The 23,737-nt window shown below is 39.5% G+C and overlaps 1 protein-coding gene and 1 long non-coding RNA gene across 11 annotated transcripts in view; one reads left to right on the top strand and one right to left on the bottom strand.

Moving 5' to 3' along the window:
- brdt (bromodomain testis associated) overlaps positions 1 to 22,936 on the top strand; it is a 49,475-nt gene extending 26,539 nt beyond the window's left edge. For 8 of the 10 annotated variants that reach the window (XM_016993173.2, XM_016993172.2, XM_062977999.1 and 5 more), the window contains 12 exons: positions 1,951 to 2,135; positions 2,217 to 2,509; positions 2,630 to 2,731; positions 2,983 to 3,162; positions 4,498 to 4,559; positions 5,064 to 5,247; positions 7,984 to 8,096; positions 8,662 to 8,806; positions 13,590 to 13,729; positions 17,968 to 18,173; positions 20,435 to 20,597; positions 21,860 to 22,936. In XM_016993173.2, the coding sequence (XP_016848662.1) occupies positions 1,951 to 2,135; positions 2,217 to 2,509; positions 2,630 to 2,731; positions 2,983 to 3,162; positions 4,498 to 4,559; positions 5,064 to 5,247; positions 7,984 to 8,096; positions 8,662 to 8,806; positions 13,590 to 13,729; positions 17,968 to 18,173; positions 20,435 to 20,597; positions 21,860 to 21,928 (1,842 nt within the window). In that variant the 3' untranslated portion in view covers positions 21,929 to 22,936. The remainder of the gene's footprint in view (positions 1 to 1,950; positions 2,136 to 2,216; positions 2,510 to 2,629; positions 2,732 to 2,982; positions 3,163 to 4,497; positions 4,560 to 5,063; positions 5,248 to 7,983; positions 8,097 to 8,661; positions 8,807 to 13,589; positions 13,730 to 17,967; positions 18,174 to 20,434; positions 20,598 to 21,859) is intronic. The other 2 variants (XM_008109254.2, XM_008109248.2) reach the window with 2 other exon arrangements.
- Positions 1 to 23,737, bottom strand: part of LOC134298315 (uncharacterized) — a 40,475-nt gene that overhangs the window by 9,045 nt on the left and 7,693 nt on the right. The window lies entirely within an intron of this gene.

Below are 23,737 nucleotides of genomic sequence, written 5' to 3'. Positions count from 1 at the left end.
TCCCATCAATGTGTTGTTATACTTTTGTAATAAGGCAGTATGTTGGAGAATCAGTGGGCAATGGAGCTCCACTCCAGCAGCAATAATGAACGCAAAATGTATCCGTTGTCATCAAAAAGACCACAGCTTCATTGGTTACATCTCAAGATATTTCATGCCAGTATGGATTCCAATTCAGGCATTAGTTGGCTCACCAGTCAATTGATGGAATCCAAATCATCCAGTTCTTTTGCTGGGTCAGTCTGGAAGATAGACATGGGATTCCACATGGGTGGAAGTCACTGCATGGTACTCCTACCACCTGGGAATATGACAAAGTCACTTACCAGGTGGCTGGGGTGGACAAGATCCTGATTGCCCGCTCTCCCAACATCCGTCAAAGAGGATGTCCAGCCAAGTCTGATAGGTACACCGACTCCAAAATGGATCCAGGCCCTATGCTAAAATCCAAAAGATACATACTGCCCATGACAAAGAAAAATGACTGCAAGACTACCAGAGATATATCTGAAGACAATACAGGAGAGATGGTGGGTTGGAACAAATTTGATTGTCAGAGCTAGCTGGATACATGAATTTGCTTAGCAAACCTGACTTCCCTATCTGCCAATAAGAGTTCTCTATTAGTTGACACAGAAGAGAGGGCAGGACTTCTGTAATCACCTTCTTTGTCAGCATTTTCTGATTGGCTACAGCTAGAAATGTCTGATAAAAGCGGGTTTATTCGTGACAGCTGCATATAGTAACGAGTTTGGAAATGTGTGAACATACATTGAAAAGTGTTACAAGAGTTAGATGTACCAAACCAACAGATTAAATGATGACCCACAAACAGAAGTCCTGTTTTGGTGCTAAATTAGGCATCTTCAATTATAGCTGTTCCTTATGCAAAGAATAAAACTCCCCTATGTATTTCTTCAAATTGTTTTATTGCATTGTCTCAGCAAAGCTACAGTAATGTAATGAGAAACAAGAAATAAAGGGATATACTCTATCTAGTCAACTTATACACATTACACAACTAACGTGAAAAATGTTCCAATATATGTATTATCATATTAATTGCCTTAAATATTATTTGCTTCTATTTGATGTATGTTTCCTATTACCCTACGTTCTGCATGATCAAGTTCCCCTTTTCACCGTAATATATGGATAACAGCCTACAGATAAAGTATCCAAATTCCTGAAAACAGCAATAGCTTTATTTGGGAACCAAAAATGCACAAAATAGTTATGCAAGCTTTCAAAGCTCTGTTGGTTTTTTTTCATCAAGCAAAAGTGTTAAAATTGCAATGGAGGAGGGAAAATTGTGATGTTAGAATCACAACCTAGATTCTCAGGATGGCATGAGGAGCAATCTACCGTGGTTGGCCTCCTCCCTCATGCTATCCTTAACTGGCAGGAGCGTACGTTCTTTTTTGTTATTTTCATCTCCCCTCTTTGGTCATATGGGAACTGGAAGACAAGAATAATAAAATCCAGGCAGTCAAATTTCAATTAGCAACTTTCCTTGAGATCCAGGCTGTATGTGGCCTGGGTAAAGCTGTCCATCCCTTTCTTAGGCAGAGAACACTGAATTGAGAAGCCTCTGTACTGTTGCATCTGGAAAAATCATATAGGTGCAGTAGAGGAAAAACCAACCAAATGCAGTCCCAGTGAAAATTTTTACCTTTCTTGAAGGTAGAAACTCTAAGACTTCAGTCTCAATCCATTGGCTCTCCCTTCATTAGGATTCCCCTGTTGTGGCTAAATTGCCATCTCAAATCTGGAAAACATATTCAGGGGTAGTTATCTTGGCCTATAGAAAAAGAGGTCAAAATATTCCCTTCTCTTTCACACACACAAAGATTCTAGAGTTTTTAGTATTTTCCTTCCCTTTTTGGTAGCCATATTCCTAGACCTTGTTTAAAGATGCGCAGAAACATTTCTCCCTTTTCTTTGCAACAGCTTAAGGCTATTCATCAACAATTGCAAGCTTTGGCTAAAACTGCATTACCCAGACTGAAAAGGAGGAAGAAAGGAAAATCTCAGAAGGATAAAAGAAAAAACAAAGTCAAAAACAAGTATGACCGTCAAAAGAAGAGAAAGATGAAGCAAATGAAGAGACTGAAGAAGAAAATGTCTTTGAACATGTAAGATTGTTTATGGGTAGTAAATGGGACTCAAAGCTGTTGGCAGTGTAGTTAACTCATTTTTATTTTCTCTTTTTGCAGTTGTTCAAAGAAAATCAAGCAGCAAGATGAGCCAATGTACAAGTCTGAAGATGACGAAAGTGCCAAGCCTATGAGTTATGATGAAAAGAGGCAGTTAAGTTTGGACATAAATAAACTCCCAGGAGAAAGGCTTGGCAGAGTGGTCCATATTATTCAGTCAAGGGAACCTTCACTGGGACACTCAAATCCGGGTGAAATAGAAATAGACTTTGAAACTCTCAAAGCGTCAACATTAAGGGAACTGGAGAAATACGTAATGGCTTCTTTGAGAAAAAGACCCAAGAAACATTATGGTGTGTATGTAATGTTCAGAAAAAACTTTGGGGTGGAAAGCATAAACTCTGTTTTTTTTCCAGGAGTGATTGACTATAGCAATCATCATATTTTATTTTTTGTCCCTCTTTGCTATGCAGCTAAAAAATCAAAGGAGGAATTTAATTTTGAGAAGAAGCAAGAATTAGAAAGGAAGCAGGTGGACGTCAGTGGACAACTTAGCTCTAAGAAACTGAGTACATGTAGGTGAACCCAACACTGTGTGTAGATTTGAAGTGAACCACATTGAAATCTTGAAGAGAGTGGGGGGAGATGTGGCCATTGTAACTTGGAAACTTACTCCATAGTATAGTTTCCTGTAAAAAAGGCCAAAGGAGCAAAATAATTTGTTCCTATGGCCTTTTCCAGAATCAGTGTTCAGCAACCTTGATTAGAACAGGTCTCTCTGTTAATGGTGGACCTTCACTGTCACTTGCTCTCTCTTCTCTGACAGTATTTTGTTCAGTTCTCCCCAATTTTGCAGCTGAAAATAATGCCGTGCTATCGAATATTGGAGGATCAAGCCGACTGAGTGAAAGCAGCAGTAGCAGCAGTTGTAGCAGTAGTACCTCCTCTGACTCGGAAAGCACCAGTGGAAATTCCAGTTCTTCGGACAGCAGTGATTCTGAATCAGGTTCACTTGCCTTCTCTCCCCTGCTCCTCTCCATTTATTAATGAACCTCTTCAAAGAAGGAACCAAGCAAACTTTCTTTAAATCTGTGGTTCCCAACCTTTGGACCTCCAGGTGTTTTGGACTTCAGCTCCCACAGTTCCTAACATCTGGTAAGCTGGCTGGGATTTCTGGGAGTTGAAGTCCAAAACACCTGGAGGCCCAAAGGCTGGGAACCACTGATTTAGCTGCTGAAGTGGGATTTCTTCTCTGTCATCTTCTGTCTCATTCTTTCTCCTGGGAGCTTGTGATTAAGGACCTCTTCACACTGGCTGCTGGAATCACCACACATTGTGGTGAATCCGGCGACTGCTATTGGGGACATGGGGAACTTGTCGCTCCACGTCCCGCATTGCTCAGTTTACCTGCAGGGCGATCCCATTGGGGGGGGGGGGGGAATCGACCATTGTACTAAGGCAATATGAAAACTTGCTGCTGTGGTGGCATGCTCTACTTTGCCATCCCTTTAATCATGGATTAGTAGTACATTGTGTAATAGGAGCCGGCAGACTCTGTGCTCAAAGGGGCAGTGAAGTGGAGCATGCTGCTAATTTTTCGCCCATCTGATGAGGGTAAAAGAATGTCTTTATGTTACACAATTATACTAGTCTGATACTGTTTTAATTGTTTTGGATATATTTAACTACAGTAGAGTCTCGCTTATCCAACCTTTGCTTATCCAACATTCTGTATTATCCAATGCATTCTGCCTCCCACCTGGATCCACAGCTGTTTCTCTAGGCAGCAACTCATAGTAGGCCAACATGCCCAACAATAACACAAGTGCAGCCACACTCCCAAACAACTGGGAGACTTGTTGTAAAACATGATGTTTTGGTGCTTAATTTGTAAAATCATAATGTAATTTGACATTTAATAGGCATTTTCTTAATCCCTCCTTATTATCCAACATTTTCACTTATCTAACGTTCTGCCGGCCCGTTTATGTTGGATAAGTGAAACTCTACTTTATTGTAATTCTCAAACAGCGTTGTTTTGAGGAAAAGGTAAATAATAAATAATGTTACTACCACCACCAAAAATAACAATAATAACAATACTACTTGAAGTATGGGCCATAAACTTAAAGAAGGAGAAGAGAATTGTCTGCCTAAACTATATTTGCCACTGAATATGTTATCACTTGGGCCATTCAAAGTTCGGAAAGGCCTTGAACAGAAAAGTACAAAATGAGCAACAAGGAATAAAAAGAAATACTGTGTGCCATACAGAGTGAAAATTATAACACTATCTTGAATGCCCATGTCATTAATATATGGATCACTCTATCTTTTAAAGAAACATGTTTAAACCAAAATGGAAATGGGAAAAGAGGTCTGTTTTGCAGAGAACAACTTAAGGTACATTTCTCTCATTTTCCTCTATGTAAAATGCTTAGAGCTTTTACTGTTACTTTCCACTTAGCTCTCCATGTTTCTTCAATATGCTGACATCTGTGTACATGTAAATGACATAGCAGTACCTGAAGATACATTGGTTTACTCCCTAAAGATATCTCTGTTCTTTCCTAAACCTTCCCTTCTTCTACAGAGAAAGAGTGTTCTCTTTCTCGACACTCTGCTCCTTTGTAGATGCCTGATTTTCAAGGAGAAATTAAGGGGGGGGGGGGTGTTAATGCAAGGGGGTGTGTATGTCTGGAAACTTTTTGGAATAGACAGCTTAAAGCAGTGGTTCTCAACCTGTGGGTCCCCAGGTGATTTGGCCTACAGCTCCCAGAAATCTCAGCCAGTTTACCGGCTGTTAGGATTTCTGGGAGTTGAAGGACAAAACATCTGGGGACTCACAGATTGAGAACCACTGGCTTAAAGGAATAGGGATTATCCTTGTTGAATTCTTTCCATCAGCTGCCACTGCTCCATTCACGGACATCCAGCAATATTGTTTCCCAAGTTCAGAACATTTCATATATTAGCAAACAGTCTCAAAGACCAACAGGAGCAAGATTCCACCAACAGATATCGCAACATTCCCAGATGGTGCAGCGTAGCCCTCTAAAGCTTCGAGAGCAACACACCCTTTCACCCGCAGGTAAATCTTCCACAGAAAACTGATTCAGTAGGATGCTTTTAAGTAGACCAGTCATTATTGTTTTTAGAACTGCTGCCATGTTGACATGTATGGAATAAACATAGCTTGAACCTGGCTTTATTATTATTATTATTATTATTATTATTATTATTATTATTATTTATTAAATATTAACGTTATCAAGAATAAACTGTTAAAATTTTGTTTTTGTTTTAATCAATGTGGAATTCTATGGAAGCACACTGGATTTAGTTTGCTTTTGGACTAGGGGGTCCTGGCACATTTTCAGTGTTTCTTCAAGTATACAGACTTACATATTTTAATGCTGACATATTTCAAAAATCTAATTATCAAGAACAAAGTGGTAGGTTTTGAAAATATAATAGAGATATCCATTTTGAAAGTAAATGTGATTGTGAATATTTGAACTGAATTAAAAGTAAGCAAAATTATACTGGCTTGCTACTGCATATCACTTTCACAAAGAGAAAGGGTCCTGCTTTATATTTAGCTAGCTTAGTTATGCATGTGTATTTTCAAATTCCAAGTTATTGTTTCTCATTTACAATCTATTAAACATCTCAGACCTTACTTGATGAAGGAATTGTCCCCATTCAGAAAAATCTACAGCTATAGAGGAATATTTTTGAAAGGATGTGTAGGCATGTCCGACTCCTGACTTCTGTCTGGTCACTTTTAATCAAAGCCATAGTGACAGACCTGCTCACAATAATCAGAGAGCAAATATAGAGCAGCACAGTAGTGTTGCCAGTAGGTCAGTATGTTTCAGATAAAAGATAGAGCATTTGCAGAATTCAGTGTTATGTCCTATACTCAGACATACAGAACACGACATTTCATTATAGGAACGGCCCGGATTAGGCTTGTATTGTGATTGTATTGCTTTAATGTATTTTATTATTCTATTTAAATGTTCATTTTAATTGTAAATTGTTTTTAAGGCATCAAATAGTTGCCTATGTGTAAAGCCACCTTGAGTCCACTTCGGGGTAGAGAAAGGTGGGATAGAAAAGTCGTAAATAAATAGTAAATAAATTTGTTTAACCACAGACTCAGATAGGTAAAGGTAAAGGTTTCCCCCTGACATTAAGTCTAGTTGTGTCCAACTCTGGGGGTTGGTGCTCATCTCCATTTCTAAGCTGAAGAGCTGGCAGAGTCCGTAGACATCTCCAAGGTCATGTGGTCGGTATGACTGTATGGAGCACTGCTACCTTCATGCCGGAGCATTATCTATTAATCTACTCACTTTTGCATGTTTTCAAACCGTTAAGTTGGCAGAAGCTGGGGCTAACAGCGGGAGCTCACCCCTCTCCCCAGATTCGAACCGCCAACCTTTCGGTCAGCAAATTCAGTAGCTTAGTGGTTTAACCCATTGTGCCTCCAGGGGCTTCAGTGCAGACTGAGATAGCACTGCATTAAAACTATCCTAAAAGTTTCAATACAGGCTATTTACATTGGATCAGAATCCTAACTGAGCATTTATACAGTTGCACATGATGAGCAAGAAAGCCAGAGTGATGTAGTGGTTTCCTCACTGGACTATGACTCTGAATACCTGGGTTCAGATCTTCATTTAGCCACAGAAACTCACCGAGGAAGACAATGGCAAATCACCCCTGAATCAAATCCCATGATATGTTTGCTATAAGTAAAAAAATGATTTGATGGCACACAACAAAAATAACAACTAATGTCATGAACAACAGGGTGTTTAGTTCTGGGTAATGGGAAGCGATGATCCAAATGCCACTAGCAATAAATAACACAGTGGACCATGTAGATCAGGGGTCCCCAAACTTTTTAAGCAGAGGGCCAGTCCACAATCCTTCAGACTGTTGAGGGGCCGAATTATCATTTGAAAAAAATACAAACAAATTCCTATGCAAACTGCACATGTCTTATTTGTCGTGCAACAACAACAACAAAAGAACAATACAATATTTAAAAATGAAAACAATTTTAACCAACATAAACCTATTAGGATTTCAGTGGAAAGTGTGGGCCTGCTACTGGCCAATGAGATAGTCAAGTGAATTAGAATTGTTGTTGTTGTGTGCCATCAAGTCATGTCAGATTTTGGCCGAGCCTAAGTCTAAAATTAATTATTTATTTACTGCATGTATTTACTACATTTATATCCCACCCTTCTCACCCCGAAGGGGACTCAGAGCAGCTGTATGTACATACAATATATTATATTATTAGCATAACACAATATTAGCATTATATATTACTATATTGAACTATATCATTATACTATTATATAATATGTAATATATAACATATAATTAATATTATTATATGGTATTACTATTAGTATTATATTATATAACATAAGATTATTATCAATATTATATGTATATACAATATATTATATTATTAAAACTAATAAAAAATATTATATTATAAAACTGAGGGCGAGGGCCAGGTAAATGATGTTGGAGGGCCGCATCCGGCCCCCGGGCCTTAGTTTGGGGACCCCTGATGTAGATAAACCTACAATGTGCATGTTTAAAGTAGGATGCTATCTCAAAGGAGATTTCTGCTTAAATTATTTCAAGGGATGTATATATCTACTTCTTCTGGTTGACTGAACCCTTCCATATCACCAGTTCACATTGTTTGTGTGTTAGGCCACATTGTGTGCTACCAAATTCATTGGATGTTTTATGCAGAGGCTGTGTCATTCTTCTATTTTGTCCTACCTCTTAACAGGTATAGTAGCTGTTGTGTCTCCTCTGCCCTGCACTCCTGTTCAAGAAGCATCTCCAAATGACTTACTGGACACTGACCAACCTATTATTTCGCCTGGTCACTTACTTCCACAGGTGAATATTATTGATAAAAATGAGAAACAGTGTGGCTAAATGAAAAAACTGTTTTCGTTTTAAAACTTAAAGCTTCCAGTGGTTTGCAGCCATGGCAGAACACTGGAGAAGACACATGCTCTTCTCTTTATATGACAGATACTGGATCCAAAGCTTTGCTTCTTACAACATAATGGACTTAAAAAAAAAAGGTTTAATTTGTCCAGATGGGAATCTTCTTTGTCTGCCATTAACTTCTACAATTAAGCCTGGCATTAGATTTTTTTAAGACATTATTTTTACTTGCGTTATTTTCTTGGTCAGATAATGTCTACTCTTGCCAAACAATTTTTTGAGAATTATATAGAAGCCTCATAACATTTAATAATGTGGGCTCAGGATCATCTTGGCTTTAACATTTTTTCTTAACAAAAGTGATAGAAAAATTTCTGATGGAAAACACAGAGGAGAAGAAAAAAGAGTAATTAGTGTTCTCCATGTTTAAAGCAACCAAAAATTACCATGAGACTGTGGAGTTTGACAGTGGTGACAAATCTTGGATTGTTTGTTCTATAATTTTTTGTAGGTTTCTTGTTCTTCCTCACCAAATATCCCACTGGGTGATAACAAAGAAATTGGGAAAAGGTCATTCCATCAAACACAACCATCTCCTGTCTGCACTACAACCTCTGTACCATCTGCTGACTCATATCCTATTAATCAACCAAAAAGTATGTATTCTGGTAATACAAATATTAACGTAAGTAAGGTACATGCTAAAATTGTGATTATTCAGGTCTAAATAAAGTGATACAAAAGGGTGCTAGTTTTACTGGTTTATTGAAATGCTGGTCCACATAGTCTGTAGAATGAGAACATTTTATGGAACATTTTGCCTTATTTCACTAAAGTACTGTTTAAATATATATATGTGAGGACCTTTTGACTCTCCTTAAAACATTTAGTCCCCCTTTCCCATTTTTAATGCATCTGCATCTCAAATAGTTGAAATGAACTATTTTGCAGATCTGCCTTAAATGAATAATAATAATAATAATAATAATAATAATAATAATAATAATAATAATAATAATCTTTATTTATACCCCGCCACCATCTCCCCAACGGGGACTCGGGGCGGCTTACATGGGGCCATGCCCAGAACAATACAATATAACAAAATATAATAGAACAACAAATCATAGCACAGTAAACAACACAATAAAAGAAAATATACACTACATTAAACAAGATCAAAAGAACAATAAAACCATGGGTGGGCCACATGAACACTAGATTAAAACTCGAGGTGAGAAAGGAAGTAGGAGTAAAAACCACAGAGGACAGAGTCATAAAGTGGCGGTGCGATCTGGAGGACAAATATTGAAGGAGAGCAGCAAAAAGCAAAATGTATGTAGTGATTACTCTCCAAAGGCACAACGGAAGAGCTATGTCTTCAGATCTTTCTTAAAGGCTGCTAGTGTGGGGGCTTGCCTAATCTCACCAGGCAATGAGTTCCACAATCGGGGGCCACAGCAGAGAAGGCCCTCTCCCTTGTTCCCACAAGGCAGGCCTGAGATATTGGCAGTGGTGACAGGAGAGCCTCCCCTGACGATCGAAGGAATCGGGCAGGTTTATGATAGGAGATACGGTCACGAAGGTAGGTGGGTCCCAAACCATTTAGGGCTTTATAGGTGATGGTCTGCACCTTGAATTGGGACCGGAAAATAAACGGCAGCCAGTGGAGCTCCTTGAACAAGGGAGTGGATCTCTCCCTGTAACTCGCCCCAGTTATTAGTCTGGCCACCGACTGCTGGACCAATTGTAACTTTCGGGCCGTCTTCAAGGGAAGCCCCACGTAGAGCGCATTACAGTAGTCCAGTCTAGAGGTAACTAAGGCATGAACCACCGTGGTCAAGTCAGACTTCACGAGGTATGGTCGCAGTTGGCGCACGAGTTTTAGTTGTGCGAAAGCCCTCCCGGCCACCGCCGACACCTGCGCCTCAAGCGTCAACGCTGAATCCAGGAGGACCCCCAAACTGCGGACCTGTGATTTCAGGGGGAGTGCAACCCCGTCCAGCACAGACTGCCACCCAATACCCCGATCAGACGAGCAACTGACCAGGAGGGCCTCTGTCTTGTCAGCATTGATCCTCAGCTTGTTCCTCCTCATCCAGTCCGCCACAGCAGCCAGGCACTGGTTCAGCATCCGAGGGGTTTCCTTGGAGTCAGATGGGAACGAGTAGTGGATTTGCGTGTCATCTGCATAGAGATGGCAACGCCCTCCAAAACTCCGGATGACCTCTCCCAGCGGTTTCATGTAGATGTTGAATAGCATGGGGGATAGGATAGACCCTTGCGGGACCCCACAGGTCAATGGCCAGGGGTCCGAGCAGGTGTCCCCCAGCTTCACCATCTGGGAACGACCCTCCAGGAAGGACTGGAGCCACAGCAAAACCGTGCCACCAAGCCTCATCCCGAAGAGCCTCCCCAGAAGGATACCATGGTCGACGGTATCAAAAGCCGCTGAGATGTCCAAGAGAACCAGCAGGGTCACACTCCCCCTGTCCAGCTCCCTGCGGAGGTCATCCACCAAAGCGACCAAAGCCGTCTCAGTACTGTGCCCAGGCCTGAAGCCAGACTGCGAGCGGTCCAGAAAATCAGTGTCATCGAGGAATTCCTGGAGCTGCGTGGCAACCACCCGCTCCAGAACCTTGCCCAGAAACGGGAGGTTGGAAATTGATCTGTAGTTGTTACATACAGATGGGTCCAGGGAGGTCTTTTTTAATAGCGGTTTTACCACCACCTGCTTAAAGCAGGATGGAACTGTCCCCTGGCCCAAGGAGGCATTTATTACAGCCACAAACCAATCCATCAACCCATCTTTGGCCAGCTTAACCAGCCAAGAAGGACAAGGATCCAGAGCGCAAGTGGTGGCCCTCACAGACCCAAGAATCCCCTCCACGTCATCAGGAAGAACAAGCCGGAAAGAATCCCACAAAATCGGACAGACAGGTACCTCAGTTACCTCCGCTGGAACTACAGTTAAGCTGGAGTCCAACTCACGGCGTATCTGAGCAACTTTGCCTGCAAAATGGTGCGCGAAATCGCTGCACCGAGTTGCCAAGTCATCGGGAAGCCCCTGGGTCTTGGGAGGCCGCAGGAGCTCCCCAACAACTTGGAACAACTCCGATGGCCTGTTGGCCGCAGACGCTATGCGGGCAGTCATGAAAGCTTTCCTGGCTGCTCGCAAAGCCACGGAGTAAGCCTTAATAGCAGCTTTAGCCTGTGCTTGGTCAGACACATCCTGAGATTTCCTCCAGATGCACTCTAGTCCCCTCCTCGCACGCTTCATCACAGCCAGCTCCTCAGTGAACCAAGGAGTCGATGTGACTCTACGCAGCGAGAGGGGACGTTCGGGAGCAATCGTGTCAAGTGCCCTTGACAGCTCACTATTGTAGTGATCAGCCAGGACATCGACAGGATCGCCAGTCTCCAGAACAGGAAGATCCCCAAGAGACCTCAGGAGTCCATCCGGATCCATCAGCCTCCTGGGGTGGACCATCTTAGTGGGTCCACCACCCCTGCGGAGGTTAGAAGACACAGCGAAACTTAAACAGATCAGATGATGGTCAGACCATGACAATGGAAGGATGTTTTGCTCTTCCACTCTGACTGTCCCACCGTCCACAATAAAGACAAGGTCCAGAGTGTGTCCCGCCTGATGTGTGGGCCCAGATATAACTTGAGTCAGACCCATGGTCATTATGGCAACCATGAAATCCTGAGCTGCACCTGTCAATGTGGTCTCGGCATGGATGTTAAAGTCTCCCAAAACTATGAGTTGTTGGGAGACCAGGGCCGAATTGGAGACCACTTCTGCTAGCTCAGACAGAGAGACTGCTGGGTCGCGGGGTGGACGGTACACCAGCAGAATTCCCAAGCTGTCTCGGGCTCCCACCTTCAAGAAGACACACTCAAACCCCGAAGATTGCGGAACGGCGCATCTGATCAATGGAAATTTTTATGTCCATTTAGTTGAATGTGGATTATGCACAGAAACCAAGTATGTGGAAACATACCGTAAGAGCAAGCACAAAGTGGGTATGACTGTAATCTTTGTCCCAAGAGTTCAGTTTTCAAAGGAATATGAATTTTTGTTCTGACAAATTGTACCTGTCATTGAAGGTGCAGCACTGCAGTGACGTTTCTCAATTGCTTTCTGTGAAAGCAGAGAATTTGTCCTTCATCTAGCTAACTTTTCTTGATAGGGACTTAAAATCTTTATATTTGATTCCATGCACAGCTTAGGTTTCAATAAAATTCATTATTTAAAAGCTGCCTTCGTAGTTAACTTTCTAGAATATTGGCCTATATCTACTTTATCTAATCACTAAAAATGCATTGAAAGATTGTGATTGGTAATTCAGTTTTTCTATCTAACATGACAGATTTTGTCTAAATATATGGCTTCTGAGACCCCCAGTGGCAAAATTTTCAAAGAGTAGTAATGATAAGAAGAGGGCTTCGTAATGTTTCATTTCCTGTGTTGTAGGATCTCTGCAAACTGATGAACTAGTTTTAATTATCAAAATCAATTGCTGAAAACCTGTCTGTTCAGGAATAGATATAATATATCTATTATGTATGTTGCAAGTATACATTCGAAAGTGTGTAGGAAGTGTTTCATGGAATTTCAGAAACCAGAGAGATGGGAGGAAGGGTTTATTGTTGAAAGATTTGTTTTATTGTTGTATTTTATATTGTCTGTTTTGCCTGGGCGTGGCCCCATGTAAGCTGCCCGAGTTCCCTCGGGGAGATGGGGCGGGGTATAAAAATAAAATTATTATTATTATTATTATTATTATTAATAATAATATTCTTAGAATAACAGGTCCATACGTTCTGTTTTTGAGGGTTCCCTATCAGCAGCTTAGAAAGATTTTGAATTGAGCCATATAACATTAGCCTGAACTTATTTTGTCAGAATAACTATTTTAAATTGGATATTGTTACTTTCAGTGTATAACGTCTAACTTTGGGATATGTGTGACCTAGTGGAAATGAACTAGAAGTCTATATCATGGGGTTGGGGGATGAAGATAGAAGCAGGCAGCATGGAGAACTGTACCCTAAATACAAGGTTACCTAGTAACAGGCTCTTCTTCCCTGGGGAACCTGGGAAAGAGCATCACAGGAGACAAAATGGTCCCTGTTCGGATGGGGGTAGGGAGCAGGAAATGAGTAACAGAAATGTGTATCTCCTACACTCAAGCACGCATCTGAAAATAGAATACTGTAGGCACACGGGGAGTTCTTGCCCTGCTGCTTCCTTGGAAATTGTGCCAAGTAAACAAAGGACAAATACAACATCTCAAAGTGGAAAGAGTTTAAGAATGATAAAAGGTGCCTAAACCGGAAAGATTTTGGTGTAGAAATTTGATAATAAGAGATTTTATAGAGATTTTCAATGCCCCCACCTTTGAAAAATCTCTTGCCTTGTTTACATTCCAGAACCAAAGAATAGTTTTCCAGATGGTCTGTGTGGGCAACGTATGACTGATTCTACACATGCCACTGTTTCAGCGAGCTGCTCTGATAAATGCGAGGGAGAGAAAAAAAGAGATGCTAAACCTCAAATTTCTGTAGCAAAGGTAATAAGGTGCTGTCTTCTAGGATGGTCTTTTCTAAAACGCTGATGCCTAAAAGCTAAGGATCTTTTGTGAGCTAATTTACTTGAAAGTGTGGGAATTTTTAAAACAAAACTGTCTTAATTACTAAGTTTCAAACTAAGGCTACATGTCTAGGGACAGATAAATTTTCTTGATCAACATGATTTGAACTGGTGAAGAGTGACTAACCATGCTGTAAATGCATGCATTCAATACACAACAACAGTAGTACAGAAGTGGCAATATTGGGACATGTACTTTATTAAGCCAGTCATAAAATCAACTATTATACTCCCAAAACAGAATTGCATGTTCTATGCTTGAGTTTTGGCTTACATTTTTGGATTTTCATACATCTAGCATTCTTGTAAATGAACTAATAGCTTCATATTATTATGGAAAATAAGACAAAGGTACTCATTGGTACTTGCTTTTAAGTCTAAAAATTGAAAGATCTGAAGCAGGACAGAAAGTTGATTGCCCTTCTAACTGCCCTACATGAAATTGAAGTTATACTCAGATGATGCTGTTTTATAATATTCCAGAATCCCATTAGGAGCAATAATACATCATATTTTTTTAATGTATGGAAAGGTTACCGGATATGAAGCTAATACATGAAAATTGAAAAATATAAGCACAAATGTTACTGAGAAGAAAAGAAACAAAATTCTTACTAGATTTAAGTGTAGAACTAAATAATCATAGAATATTTCCTTCTGACATTGTTTGCATATCAGATCAAAACTATATTGGGCTGGCCTGGGTTAGCTATTTTATGGCTGGGCAGGATTAAAATATGGGTATTCAAGTCTCCTGTGCCATGATCAAAATGGAAATATTATTTCACAGCCAAATGGAGATTCAAGCTGTGTTTTCCAGAGTAATGTTTCCACATTCAAACCACCATGCTAGCTCTCAGTATCTGATATATATCCTTTTAACTACTCACAATAGCCCCCTGTCTCGCAGTGGGTTAAACCCTTGTGCCGGCAGGATTGATGACTGACAGGTTGGTGGTTCGAATCTGGGGAGAGCGGGAGAGCTCCCTCTATCAGCTCCGGCTCCCCATGTGGGGACATGAGAGAATCCTTCCTCAAGAATGGTAAAACACCAAATATCCAGGCATCCCCTGGGCAATGTCCTTGCAGACGGCTAATTCTCTCACACCAGAAGTGACTTGCAGTTTCTCAAGTCGCTCCAGACATGGGAAAAAAAACTACTCTGAATAACTCCTAGGCTAATGTTCTGCCAGATAAGAAGATATGCCTGGTCCCATGCTGGGAAATATTGGGTGGAAAACCAAGGGAAAATGTGTATAAATTTCTACATAAATTAATTGAGATATTACATAACATAACATAACATTCATTCCTGCATCCTAGTTATTGGAGATGCATAACTAGGACAAAACCATTCCTTATTTATGTTGGGTTTATCCTTTTGCTAGAAATTATTGGGAAAATGTGATAAGAAATACTGAAATTTTAAGAGATCACAATCCACAGTCAAACTCCATAGCAATCTTCAAGAATCCTGAAGGAATGAGATACGTTAATAGGAACCAGTATTTTATTTGTGAAATTTTGTGAAACTTCACAGATAGGATCAATATAGCAATGAAAAAAGATATTGTTCAGTAACCTCATGCATAAAATATCTAGCTATAAGGCAGTGTGAGGTTATTGAGATTCTTTGCAGATATTTGGGAGGAGGATCTTGTCTTTGTATTAATACAACATCAACTAGATGAAGTTGTGACTTTGGATATTTTATCTTTGACATAATTTTAAAATAATTTCATTGTGGAGTGGGAGTATGGATGAAGTTTAACTGTTGGGCATGTTGGGCATGTAGACAACCTGGTCATGATTAATCCAGTCATATGACCTACTTTTACATTCTCAAAATCACAAAAGCAATTAACTTGATTTTTATTAATGTCCAAAGGGAAATCCAATAAACATCTCTTAGGACTAACAGAATCCCCCTCCATCAGAAAAACACTTGACTGGATATGCAAATTTAGCAGATGGTTTTATGTGAAAGAATCTTATGAGTGGCAGATTTCACAACAACTACTGAAACTGGAAAACTACATAAACTTATTTTATCATCATGTTATAGCTTTCATATGGTCCTACATAATTTTCACATGTTTCTTTCCCCAATCAGGTTCTATATGAGACTAGCTAATTTTATACTTAACTCTCTGGGCTTCCTAAAACAACTTACGATTGCTAAAATGAAAACTTGAGAGATCCTTTGTACTTTTCATGGTTGTATAGAAGAAGGAGCTTCAGCAAATGTTGCTTGTTATCCAGTTGCATGACAAACAACAGCTGCTGCAATTCTCTCTTCCACACAACAAAAGTACAGGACCCCTATCCAATTTTCTTTCTGGCAATACTGCTAGCTATTGCTTTATCACAGTTAGCAGGCAATGGAAACAAAATATTGGCTTCAAATGGCACTTCATGCTGTGCATATACTATTTAGCAGAGTCAAGATTCCTCCCTATATAATATTTCCTCAGAAGTGCATCCCATTTGACAACATTAATTAGAAGCCACTTTCCAGCAGGTGAGAGATTAGAGGGAAGAGAGAAAATGGAACATTTTAAACACTGCATAAAAGATGGGTTGAATGAGAATTAATTGGCATTATCCCTATCCAATTGGTACAGTTGGAGGGTGTGCAAGTAGGCTTGTCCCTAAACGCTTCTATATGTGTATCTAAGATTCCCAACTGGCATAAGGGTTTGTTTAGAAATACTTTAAAGATATGCCTATTGCCCATATCTTGTGTGTTTTATGCTTCTTTTAGACAAGGCTGTGAAAGGGGCTTTCTGAACATACACCACACATGGTGAGGGGCCGTGGGAACCTCCCTAGTCAAAAAACAACATTCCCTGGTTTAAAAAAATGCTCCTCAAAGGAAGGAGTGAGACAACCCCACACTTTGCAGCCTTCAGTTGAATTTAGCTTCCAGTCAAACTATGGGAATGAGATCACATTATATCAATATGCATATACCTATGGGAAAGACATGAATAGGTCTGATTCTACTCCTACCTAGCCGTACACCTTTAAAAAAATTAAAACACAGATGGGGGAGATTATCAAATTATGAAAGTAGAGGTCACAATGAGTACAAACTATCACAACTTCAGTGCACATATCAGATGACCTTCAGATAATCAAGGTTGGCTCAAATTACTCTCTAAAAGTGTTTGCATTAAACCATGTCTACCCAATTTCTTTCATCTAGATCTACTAGAATGCTTTTGTCACACCAATGTGCAAGTAATGTAACTCACTCTTAAACCAAACTTTGATGAATCCATATAGATACCATTTATTTATTTATCGTGTTAGAAGTGAACCGAGGGTACAGTTGTAATGTATTTAAAAGCACAAAGTTAAAAACTTGGCATTATACTAAATATCCTTTGACCAGTAGCTGGCCACTTGGAGTGCCTCTGGTGTTTCTATAAGAAGGTCCTCCATTGTGCATTTGGCAGGGCTCAGCCTGCATTGTAATAGGTGATCTATGGTTTGCTCTCCACACTTGCATGTCGTGGACTCCACTTTGTAGCAACATTTCTCAAGATTGGCTCTGCACCTCGTGGTGCCAGAGTACAGTCTGTTTAGCATTTTCCAGGTCACCCAGTCTTCTGTGTGCCCAGGAGGGAGTTTCTCATTTGGTATCAACCACTGGTTGAGGTTCTGGGTTTTAACCTGCCAATTTTGGACTCTCACTTGCTGAAGTGTTCCTATGATTATCTCTGTAGATCTTAGAAAGCTGTTTTTTTTATTTAAGGCATTGTCATGTTGGCTGATATCCAAACAGGGTATGGGCTGGAGATGCCACTGCCTTGGTGCTTTCATTATTGGCTGCTACTTCCCAACAGATGTCAAGTGGTGCAATACTGGCTAAACAGTATAATTTCTCCAGTGGTGTAGGGCGTAGACATCCTGTGATAATGCGGCATGTCTCATTAAGAGCCACATCCACTGTTTTAACATGGTGAGATGTGTTCCACACTGGGCATGCATATTCATCAGCAGAGTAGTAAAATGCAAGGGCTTTGCTATAGATACCATGATTAATATATATTTGAAAATAATCATTTCACTTTTCCATTGCTATTGGGGATAGAAAGTTGCATTATCTGCTTGTGATTACGGATTAGAAATGCTCCTATTTTAAAATTCCAGGACATAAAAGTCAAGCATGCAGAGTCATGGACAAATTTAGGTAAAATAATACCTACTCCAGCCCCAATCAAATCCTCCAGCGAAAGTTTCAGGCAGTTCCAAAAAGTAGCACTAGAAAAAGAAGAAAGTGAGTGGGCAAAGGAGAGAAGAAGACAATTGGAGCAAGCTGAGAGGAAACTGAAAAACCTCCCACATGAAAAAGAGAGGTTTGTAATTCCATATAATTAAATTGAGAAGCTGTATACCACATGTCCTTTTAACTACCTGCATATTGAAAGATTTCCAACTGAGTTGTTTTGTGGCTGATTCCTATTACAGTGGGAAAACTGCAAACAGCAAGTTAGCATGCTGGTAAAATACCAACTGAATATCTTTTTCATAGTTTGTACATACAGTAGAGTCTCACTTATCCAAGCCTCGCTTATCCAAGTTTCTGGATTATCCAAGCCATTTTTGTAGTCAATGTTTTCAATATATTGTGATATTTTGGTGCTAAATTCGTAAATACAGTAATTACGGCATAACATTACTGCGAATTGAACTGATTTTTCTGTCAAATTTGTTGTATAACATGATGTTTTGGTGCTTAATTTGTAAAATCATAACCTAATTTGATGTTTAATAGGCTTCTCCTTAATCCCTCATTATCCAAGATATTCGCTTATCCAAGCTTCTGCCGGCCCGTTTAGCTTGGATAAGTGAGACTCTACTGTATTTGATATGTACTCATGTTTGTTTTAGAGCACTACAACACTTACATCAAACTAGCACTCACTTCAGATTTGGGGTAACAATGTTGCTACTCCTTTGCTAGTATAATGTACAGTAAATCATAACAGTATATTTTCCAAACTGTGCACATGTATAACTTTTTTCCCTTTCTTCTATCTTTCCCAACCCCACTATTGTTCTCACTCTTTCTATGTACAGAAACACTTAGTAAAAACATTTTTTTAAAAAAGGAATTGCTTTTTAGCTGAAGAATTACTGTTTTAGCTGTTTCAGAACTGTATTGTAGGATTGTTTTGAGACTGCTTTTACTATTTTAAAATAGTCTTTTAATATGCTTAAAATGTTTTTAGCTTTACATTGTTTAAATTGGTTTTTATTTGTCCATTGTCTCAGAAACCCTTGTGGCCTGATTGGTGATATATAGATACTGTTTAAAAATATATTGAATGTATGATGCTTGTGAGCATTTGGGGTTGGGGGAAACTAAGATCCAAATGATTGTTACTGTGTTTGTTTCTCATGTGCCTGTAAGTGAGTTTCAGTTAGCGGGCACCCTAGCCTAGGGTATTCCTGGCAAGATTTGTTTAGAAACAGGTCTGCTGTTGCCTTCCTAAGGCTGAGAAAGTGTGATTTGACTAATAGATTTCCATGAGTGAGTTGGGATGCTAAGTTGGGTCTCCCAGACTCCTAGCTCCACATTCAAACCACTACACCACATTGGCTCTATGTTATAATAACCACAAATTGTTGTTTTTTTTAGTGCTTATGACTGTTTTTTTATTTTGAAGAAGGAGCAGTCATGGGGCTCTGACCCTGTGGCAACACCAACGTAAGATCAGACCCCATGTTACTTCTCTTTTACCCATCTTGAAAATCTGGAAAGGACTGTAGGAGTTTTTGCAATGAACTTGGTCAGGGTATATGTATATAAAGATTTTTGATTTCTACACAGTTCTACACACCAATAATTAAGTTCCCAGAACAGAGGGTAGACTATTATTTCATTTATATTAAATTGTTTATTCTGCATCTCCCCTAACCAATTGAGGCTGCCTTCATTTATTAATTAAACTATTTATACAGCACTCTACCCCAAATATCTCAACTAATGAGATCCCAGAGGCTTTAATGAACAGATGCATTTTCACTTGGCGCTGGGGCGAAGGCATTGTTGGTATCACTAGAGGCTTCAAAGTGAGAGCATTCCATAACTGGAGTATCAAAGCAGGGAGGCCTCTGTCCACCATTTTCCCACAGCACATTGCCCTGGTGGGACACAGAAGAGGACCTATATATATGGGGAGGCACTGCTTCAAGTATTGAGCTCCTACCAACACCTTGAATTCAGACCAGAAGCAGATTGTCAGTGCATTGCTTCTTAGAGCTTGGGGAAAATTGTAGTGGTAACAGTGCTGCAATTTCTATATCTCTTTTGAATGAATAATTTACTCCCTCACTTGGGTTATTGCTGCCCATATCTTGAGAGGTAGAAAAATGGATGAGGAAATGAATGAGTCATGGCACCTTGCTGCATCATCAGGCATAGACTGGTGGATGTATTCCATATGGTATATTTTTTCAAGACACACTCCATCTTTTACTATGACACATAGTGTGGGAACCACTGTACAAAATCACTGCTGATTGTAAGTTATCGATTGCTTTTTTTACACTTATGTCTTCAAAAGTGGTGTCTACTTACAGACATTTATTTATATATATATGTACATTTTAGAAACAATGGACAGGCAAACCTGAAACCCACTGCAGTAAAAGAACATTCTTCACCTGCAAAAGGAGAAACATCTATCAAAGAGAAACTGTGTTTACCACAAAGTTTTATTGTGGACCGTAACTTAGCAAGAAAAATGGAACAAGAACGCAGGAGGAGAGAAGCAGTAAGTAAATGGCAGATATATCAGCTCAAACAATGCAGCACTCCCTAACACAATACAAAAGTCAATATCTGTTCCAATAGATACATTTAATTTTTAATGAAGGGAATGGAACCTGATTGGCTCAAGTTATTTGAAGAGCCTGTTTAGAAACAGAGGTTGGTAACTGAGGACTAAACATGGATGTGTTGTTTGTCTTGAGTACTTTTGAAATAATAAAATGGTATTGGCAGGCTTTCATCAAAATGACACTATAATATGGGTGGAGCATTGCTCCAGCAATGGTCCTACTTGAAACAGGTTTCCTCCATGCCTGCTATTTGAGATGGAAGGAAAACTCCCATTGGTGTAAAGAAAAACTAAGCCTTAAAACCCCTACTCCCAATCTGGCTCATGCACACACAAACCCCTCCATACTAGGTGTGTATGGAACACTCACACATACACATATAGAAAGCATAATACGGTTAACTAGGTTATTTGGTTATGTAACATCGTATGAGAGTCTCACTTGTTACTATATGCTTTAATTTTTAAAGCAAAATCTTTCATTGATGAGGAGGAGACTCCTGGCATGTATGTAGACAGAGATATTACCCCCAAATAATAGCCAATATCAAGTTCCCCCTTTTCTTGCTCACTATCCCCATTTATGCATATTTCTGCTCTATTCAAAATCATTTCTTGCCACTTGTCGAAAAGGAAAAATGCACATTATTCTGCTGCTATCATTGTCCATGTCAGTAGAATGGTGATTCTGTCCTGGTTTTTTTGTGTGTGTGGTTAATTTGGAGCTATTTAAAGGAGCTATTTAAAGTGCTTCCAATATGTCCAGCAATTTGGTTAGCTCCTATAATGTTTATACTATAAACAGGCATCCTCAAACTGCAACCCATCAGCTGTTTGGGCCTTCAGCTCCCAGAAGCCCTGGACAGCTTGTTCAATGGTGAGGAATTTTGAGATTTGGAGTCCCAAACAGCTGGACAGCTGCAGTTTGAGGATGCCTCCTATAGAATTTATTTATCAATCCACTGACATTTGACCCATAAGCCTCCTCTGATCACAGGATAGACTACACCTGAAATTACTGATGGGAGCTAAACATTTTGCAATTTATAGTTTTGCCTTTGATTTTGGCTATTCTCTCTTGCATATACAGTTGGAAATGAATGACTAGATCCTAGTGCATCTTGATTTCAAATCAAATTCTGATAAATTAAATACCACTTCTTTTCCCCTGCTCCCATTGTGATTTTTTTAAACAGCTTACCGGAACCATTGATATGACATTGCAGAGTGATATTATGACAACATTTGAAGAAAACCTATATTGAGAAGATAAGGAACTCTGTTAGTTCTTTTAAAAGTCAACATGGATTCCAGAAAACATTCAAGACCTTTTGCTTTTTTGTTAAAATATGTTTGAGTAAAATATCTTCATATGTTATGTTTTTGCTTTATAAAATGTGTACCATTACAACCATAAAAGTATGAGTAAATCTTTGGTGTATAGTCAATTAGTAAATCTTTTTGGCAGTTTTCTAATCATAATCACAAAGGAACAACTCCTCCTCCTCCTCCAGCTACTAGCAAACTACTTCTATCTTTAAAGAAGGCTTTATTTTATGTGTGTTGCTCATTAAGCAAAGGTATTGTTTTGGAAATTCAGACTTGGTATTGAAATGCATTTGCAACAGATGAACTATCTCTTTTTTTGTATTTACTGAACTAACATCTGTCTGTGTACATGGAAGTACACAATTGTGATGACACATTTTATATATAACGTTAACATTTTGACAAATGTGTCTGCAGGTTAATTTCTGTTTTTACATTGTTTTCAAATTAATGTGTTTAAAATGAAATGCTTTTCAGTTCACATAACACTTGCCACTTGAAAAATAATATACTTGCCATGTGCTATGCATTTTTTCTCTAGTAAAGAAGAAATCCTGTAAATATGTAGTCATTTCTTAACATTTCATTTTCATGTATATTTTTACTTTTGACTTTCTTTTGGACTTTGGCCTGCAGCATTTTGCATACGATGCCAGTCTGCCTTAAATTTTTACCTTTCAAATTATAACAATAGATTTCTAAATTCCTGAAACCTCTTGCCAAATTTTGATCAGGTATGGGGAACATTTTGTCCTCCACATGTTGAATCGCATCACCCTCAGGTAAAAAGGCCATGTTGAGGGATGATAGAATTTGCAGTCCAGTGCCTTTTCCTACACCAGATTTAGATTTTTCATTCATCTCTGGATTCCCTGACTGCTTTCTGAAGGGCTTTCAACTCTTCAGCCCATGAAACTCAATAAATTGCTGCTAAAAGAAAAAAACATTTGAGAGCCTCAATTTTCATAACATTCCTGCAAAGAAGAGAATCTCCTTTAGCTGTAAAATAGACTTAGGTAAAAGGTAAAAGTTTTCCCCTGACATGAAGTCTAGTTGTGTCCGACTCTGGGAGTTGGCGCTCATCTCCATTTCTAAGCTGAAGAGCCGATGTTGTCCATAGACACCTCCAAGGTCATGTGTATGGCATGGCTGCATGAAGTACCATTACCCTCTCGCCAGAGCGATACCTATTGATCTACTCACATTTGCATGTTTTTGAACTGCTAGGTTGGCAGAAGCTGGGGCTAACTGCAGGAGCTTATCCCGGTCCCCGGATTCGAACTGCCGACCTTTCAGTCAGCAAGTTCAGCAGTTCAGCAGTTTACCCCACTGAGCCACCGGGGCTCCTCTTGGATAAAACAACCTCTATTAAAATAGAATCAGTTAAAAGATCCATGTACCGTAAGCAATATATCAGACCAGCTGAATTCACAGAACGCAGATATAAAGTGCTAAGTAGTTAGCAATCAGTTCTGGTTAGTGGCTCAATGTTATCAAATGCCTTCTGGGAATACTCTTTCCAAAAGTGTTGTAGTGTACTCCGTATATAGCAACAGAATCCATGGTGTGCTTTCTACACTGTAGAATTAGCTCAGTTTGACACCACTTTAGCTGCTCTGGCTCAATACAATGGAACCATGGGTAATTGTGGTTGGACTGGCATGAGCAATCTGAGAGTGTCCTTTCACTGTTAAAGCCCTTCCACACAACCATGTAACCAAGAATATCAAGGCAGAAAATCCTAC

Source organism: Anolis carolinensis, chromosome 4 (genome assembly GCF_035594765.1).
Source record: "Anolis carolinensis isolate JA03-04 chromosome 4, rAnoCar3.1.pri, whole genome shotgun sequence".
In the NCBI taxonomy this organism is placed as follows: Eukaryota; Metazoa; Chordata; class Lepidosauria; order Squamata; family Dactyloidae; genus Anolis; species Anolis carolinensis.
This window is presented reverse-complemented; position numbering and strand designations above follow the sequence as displayed.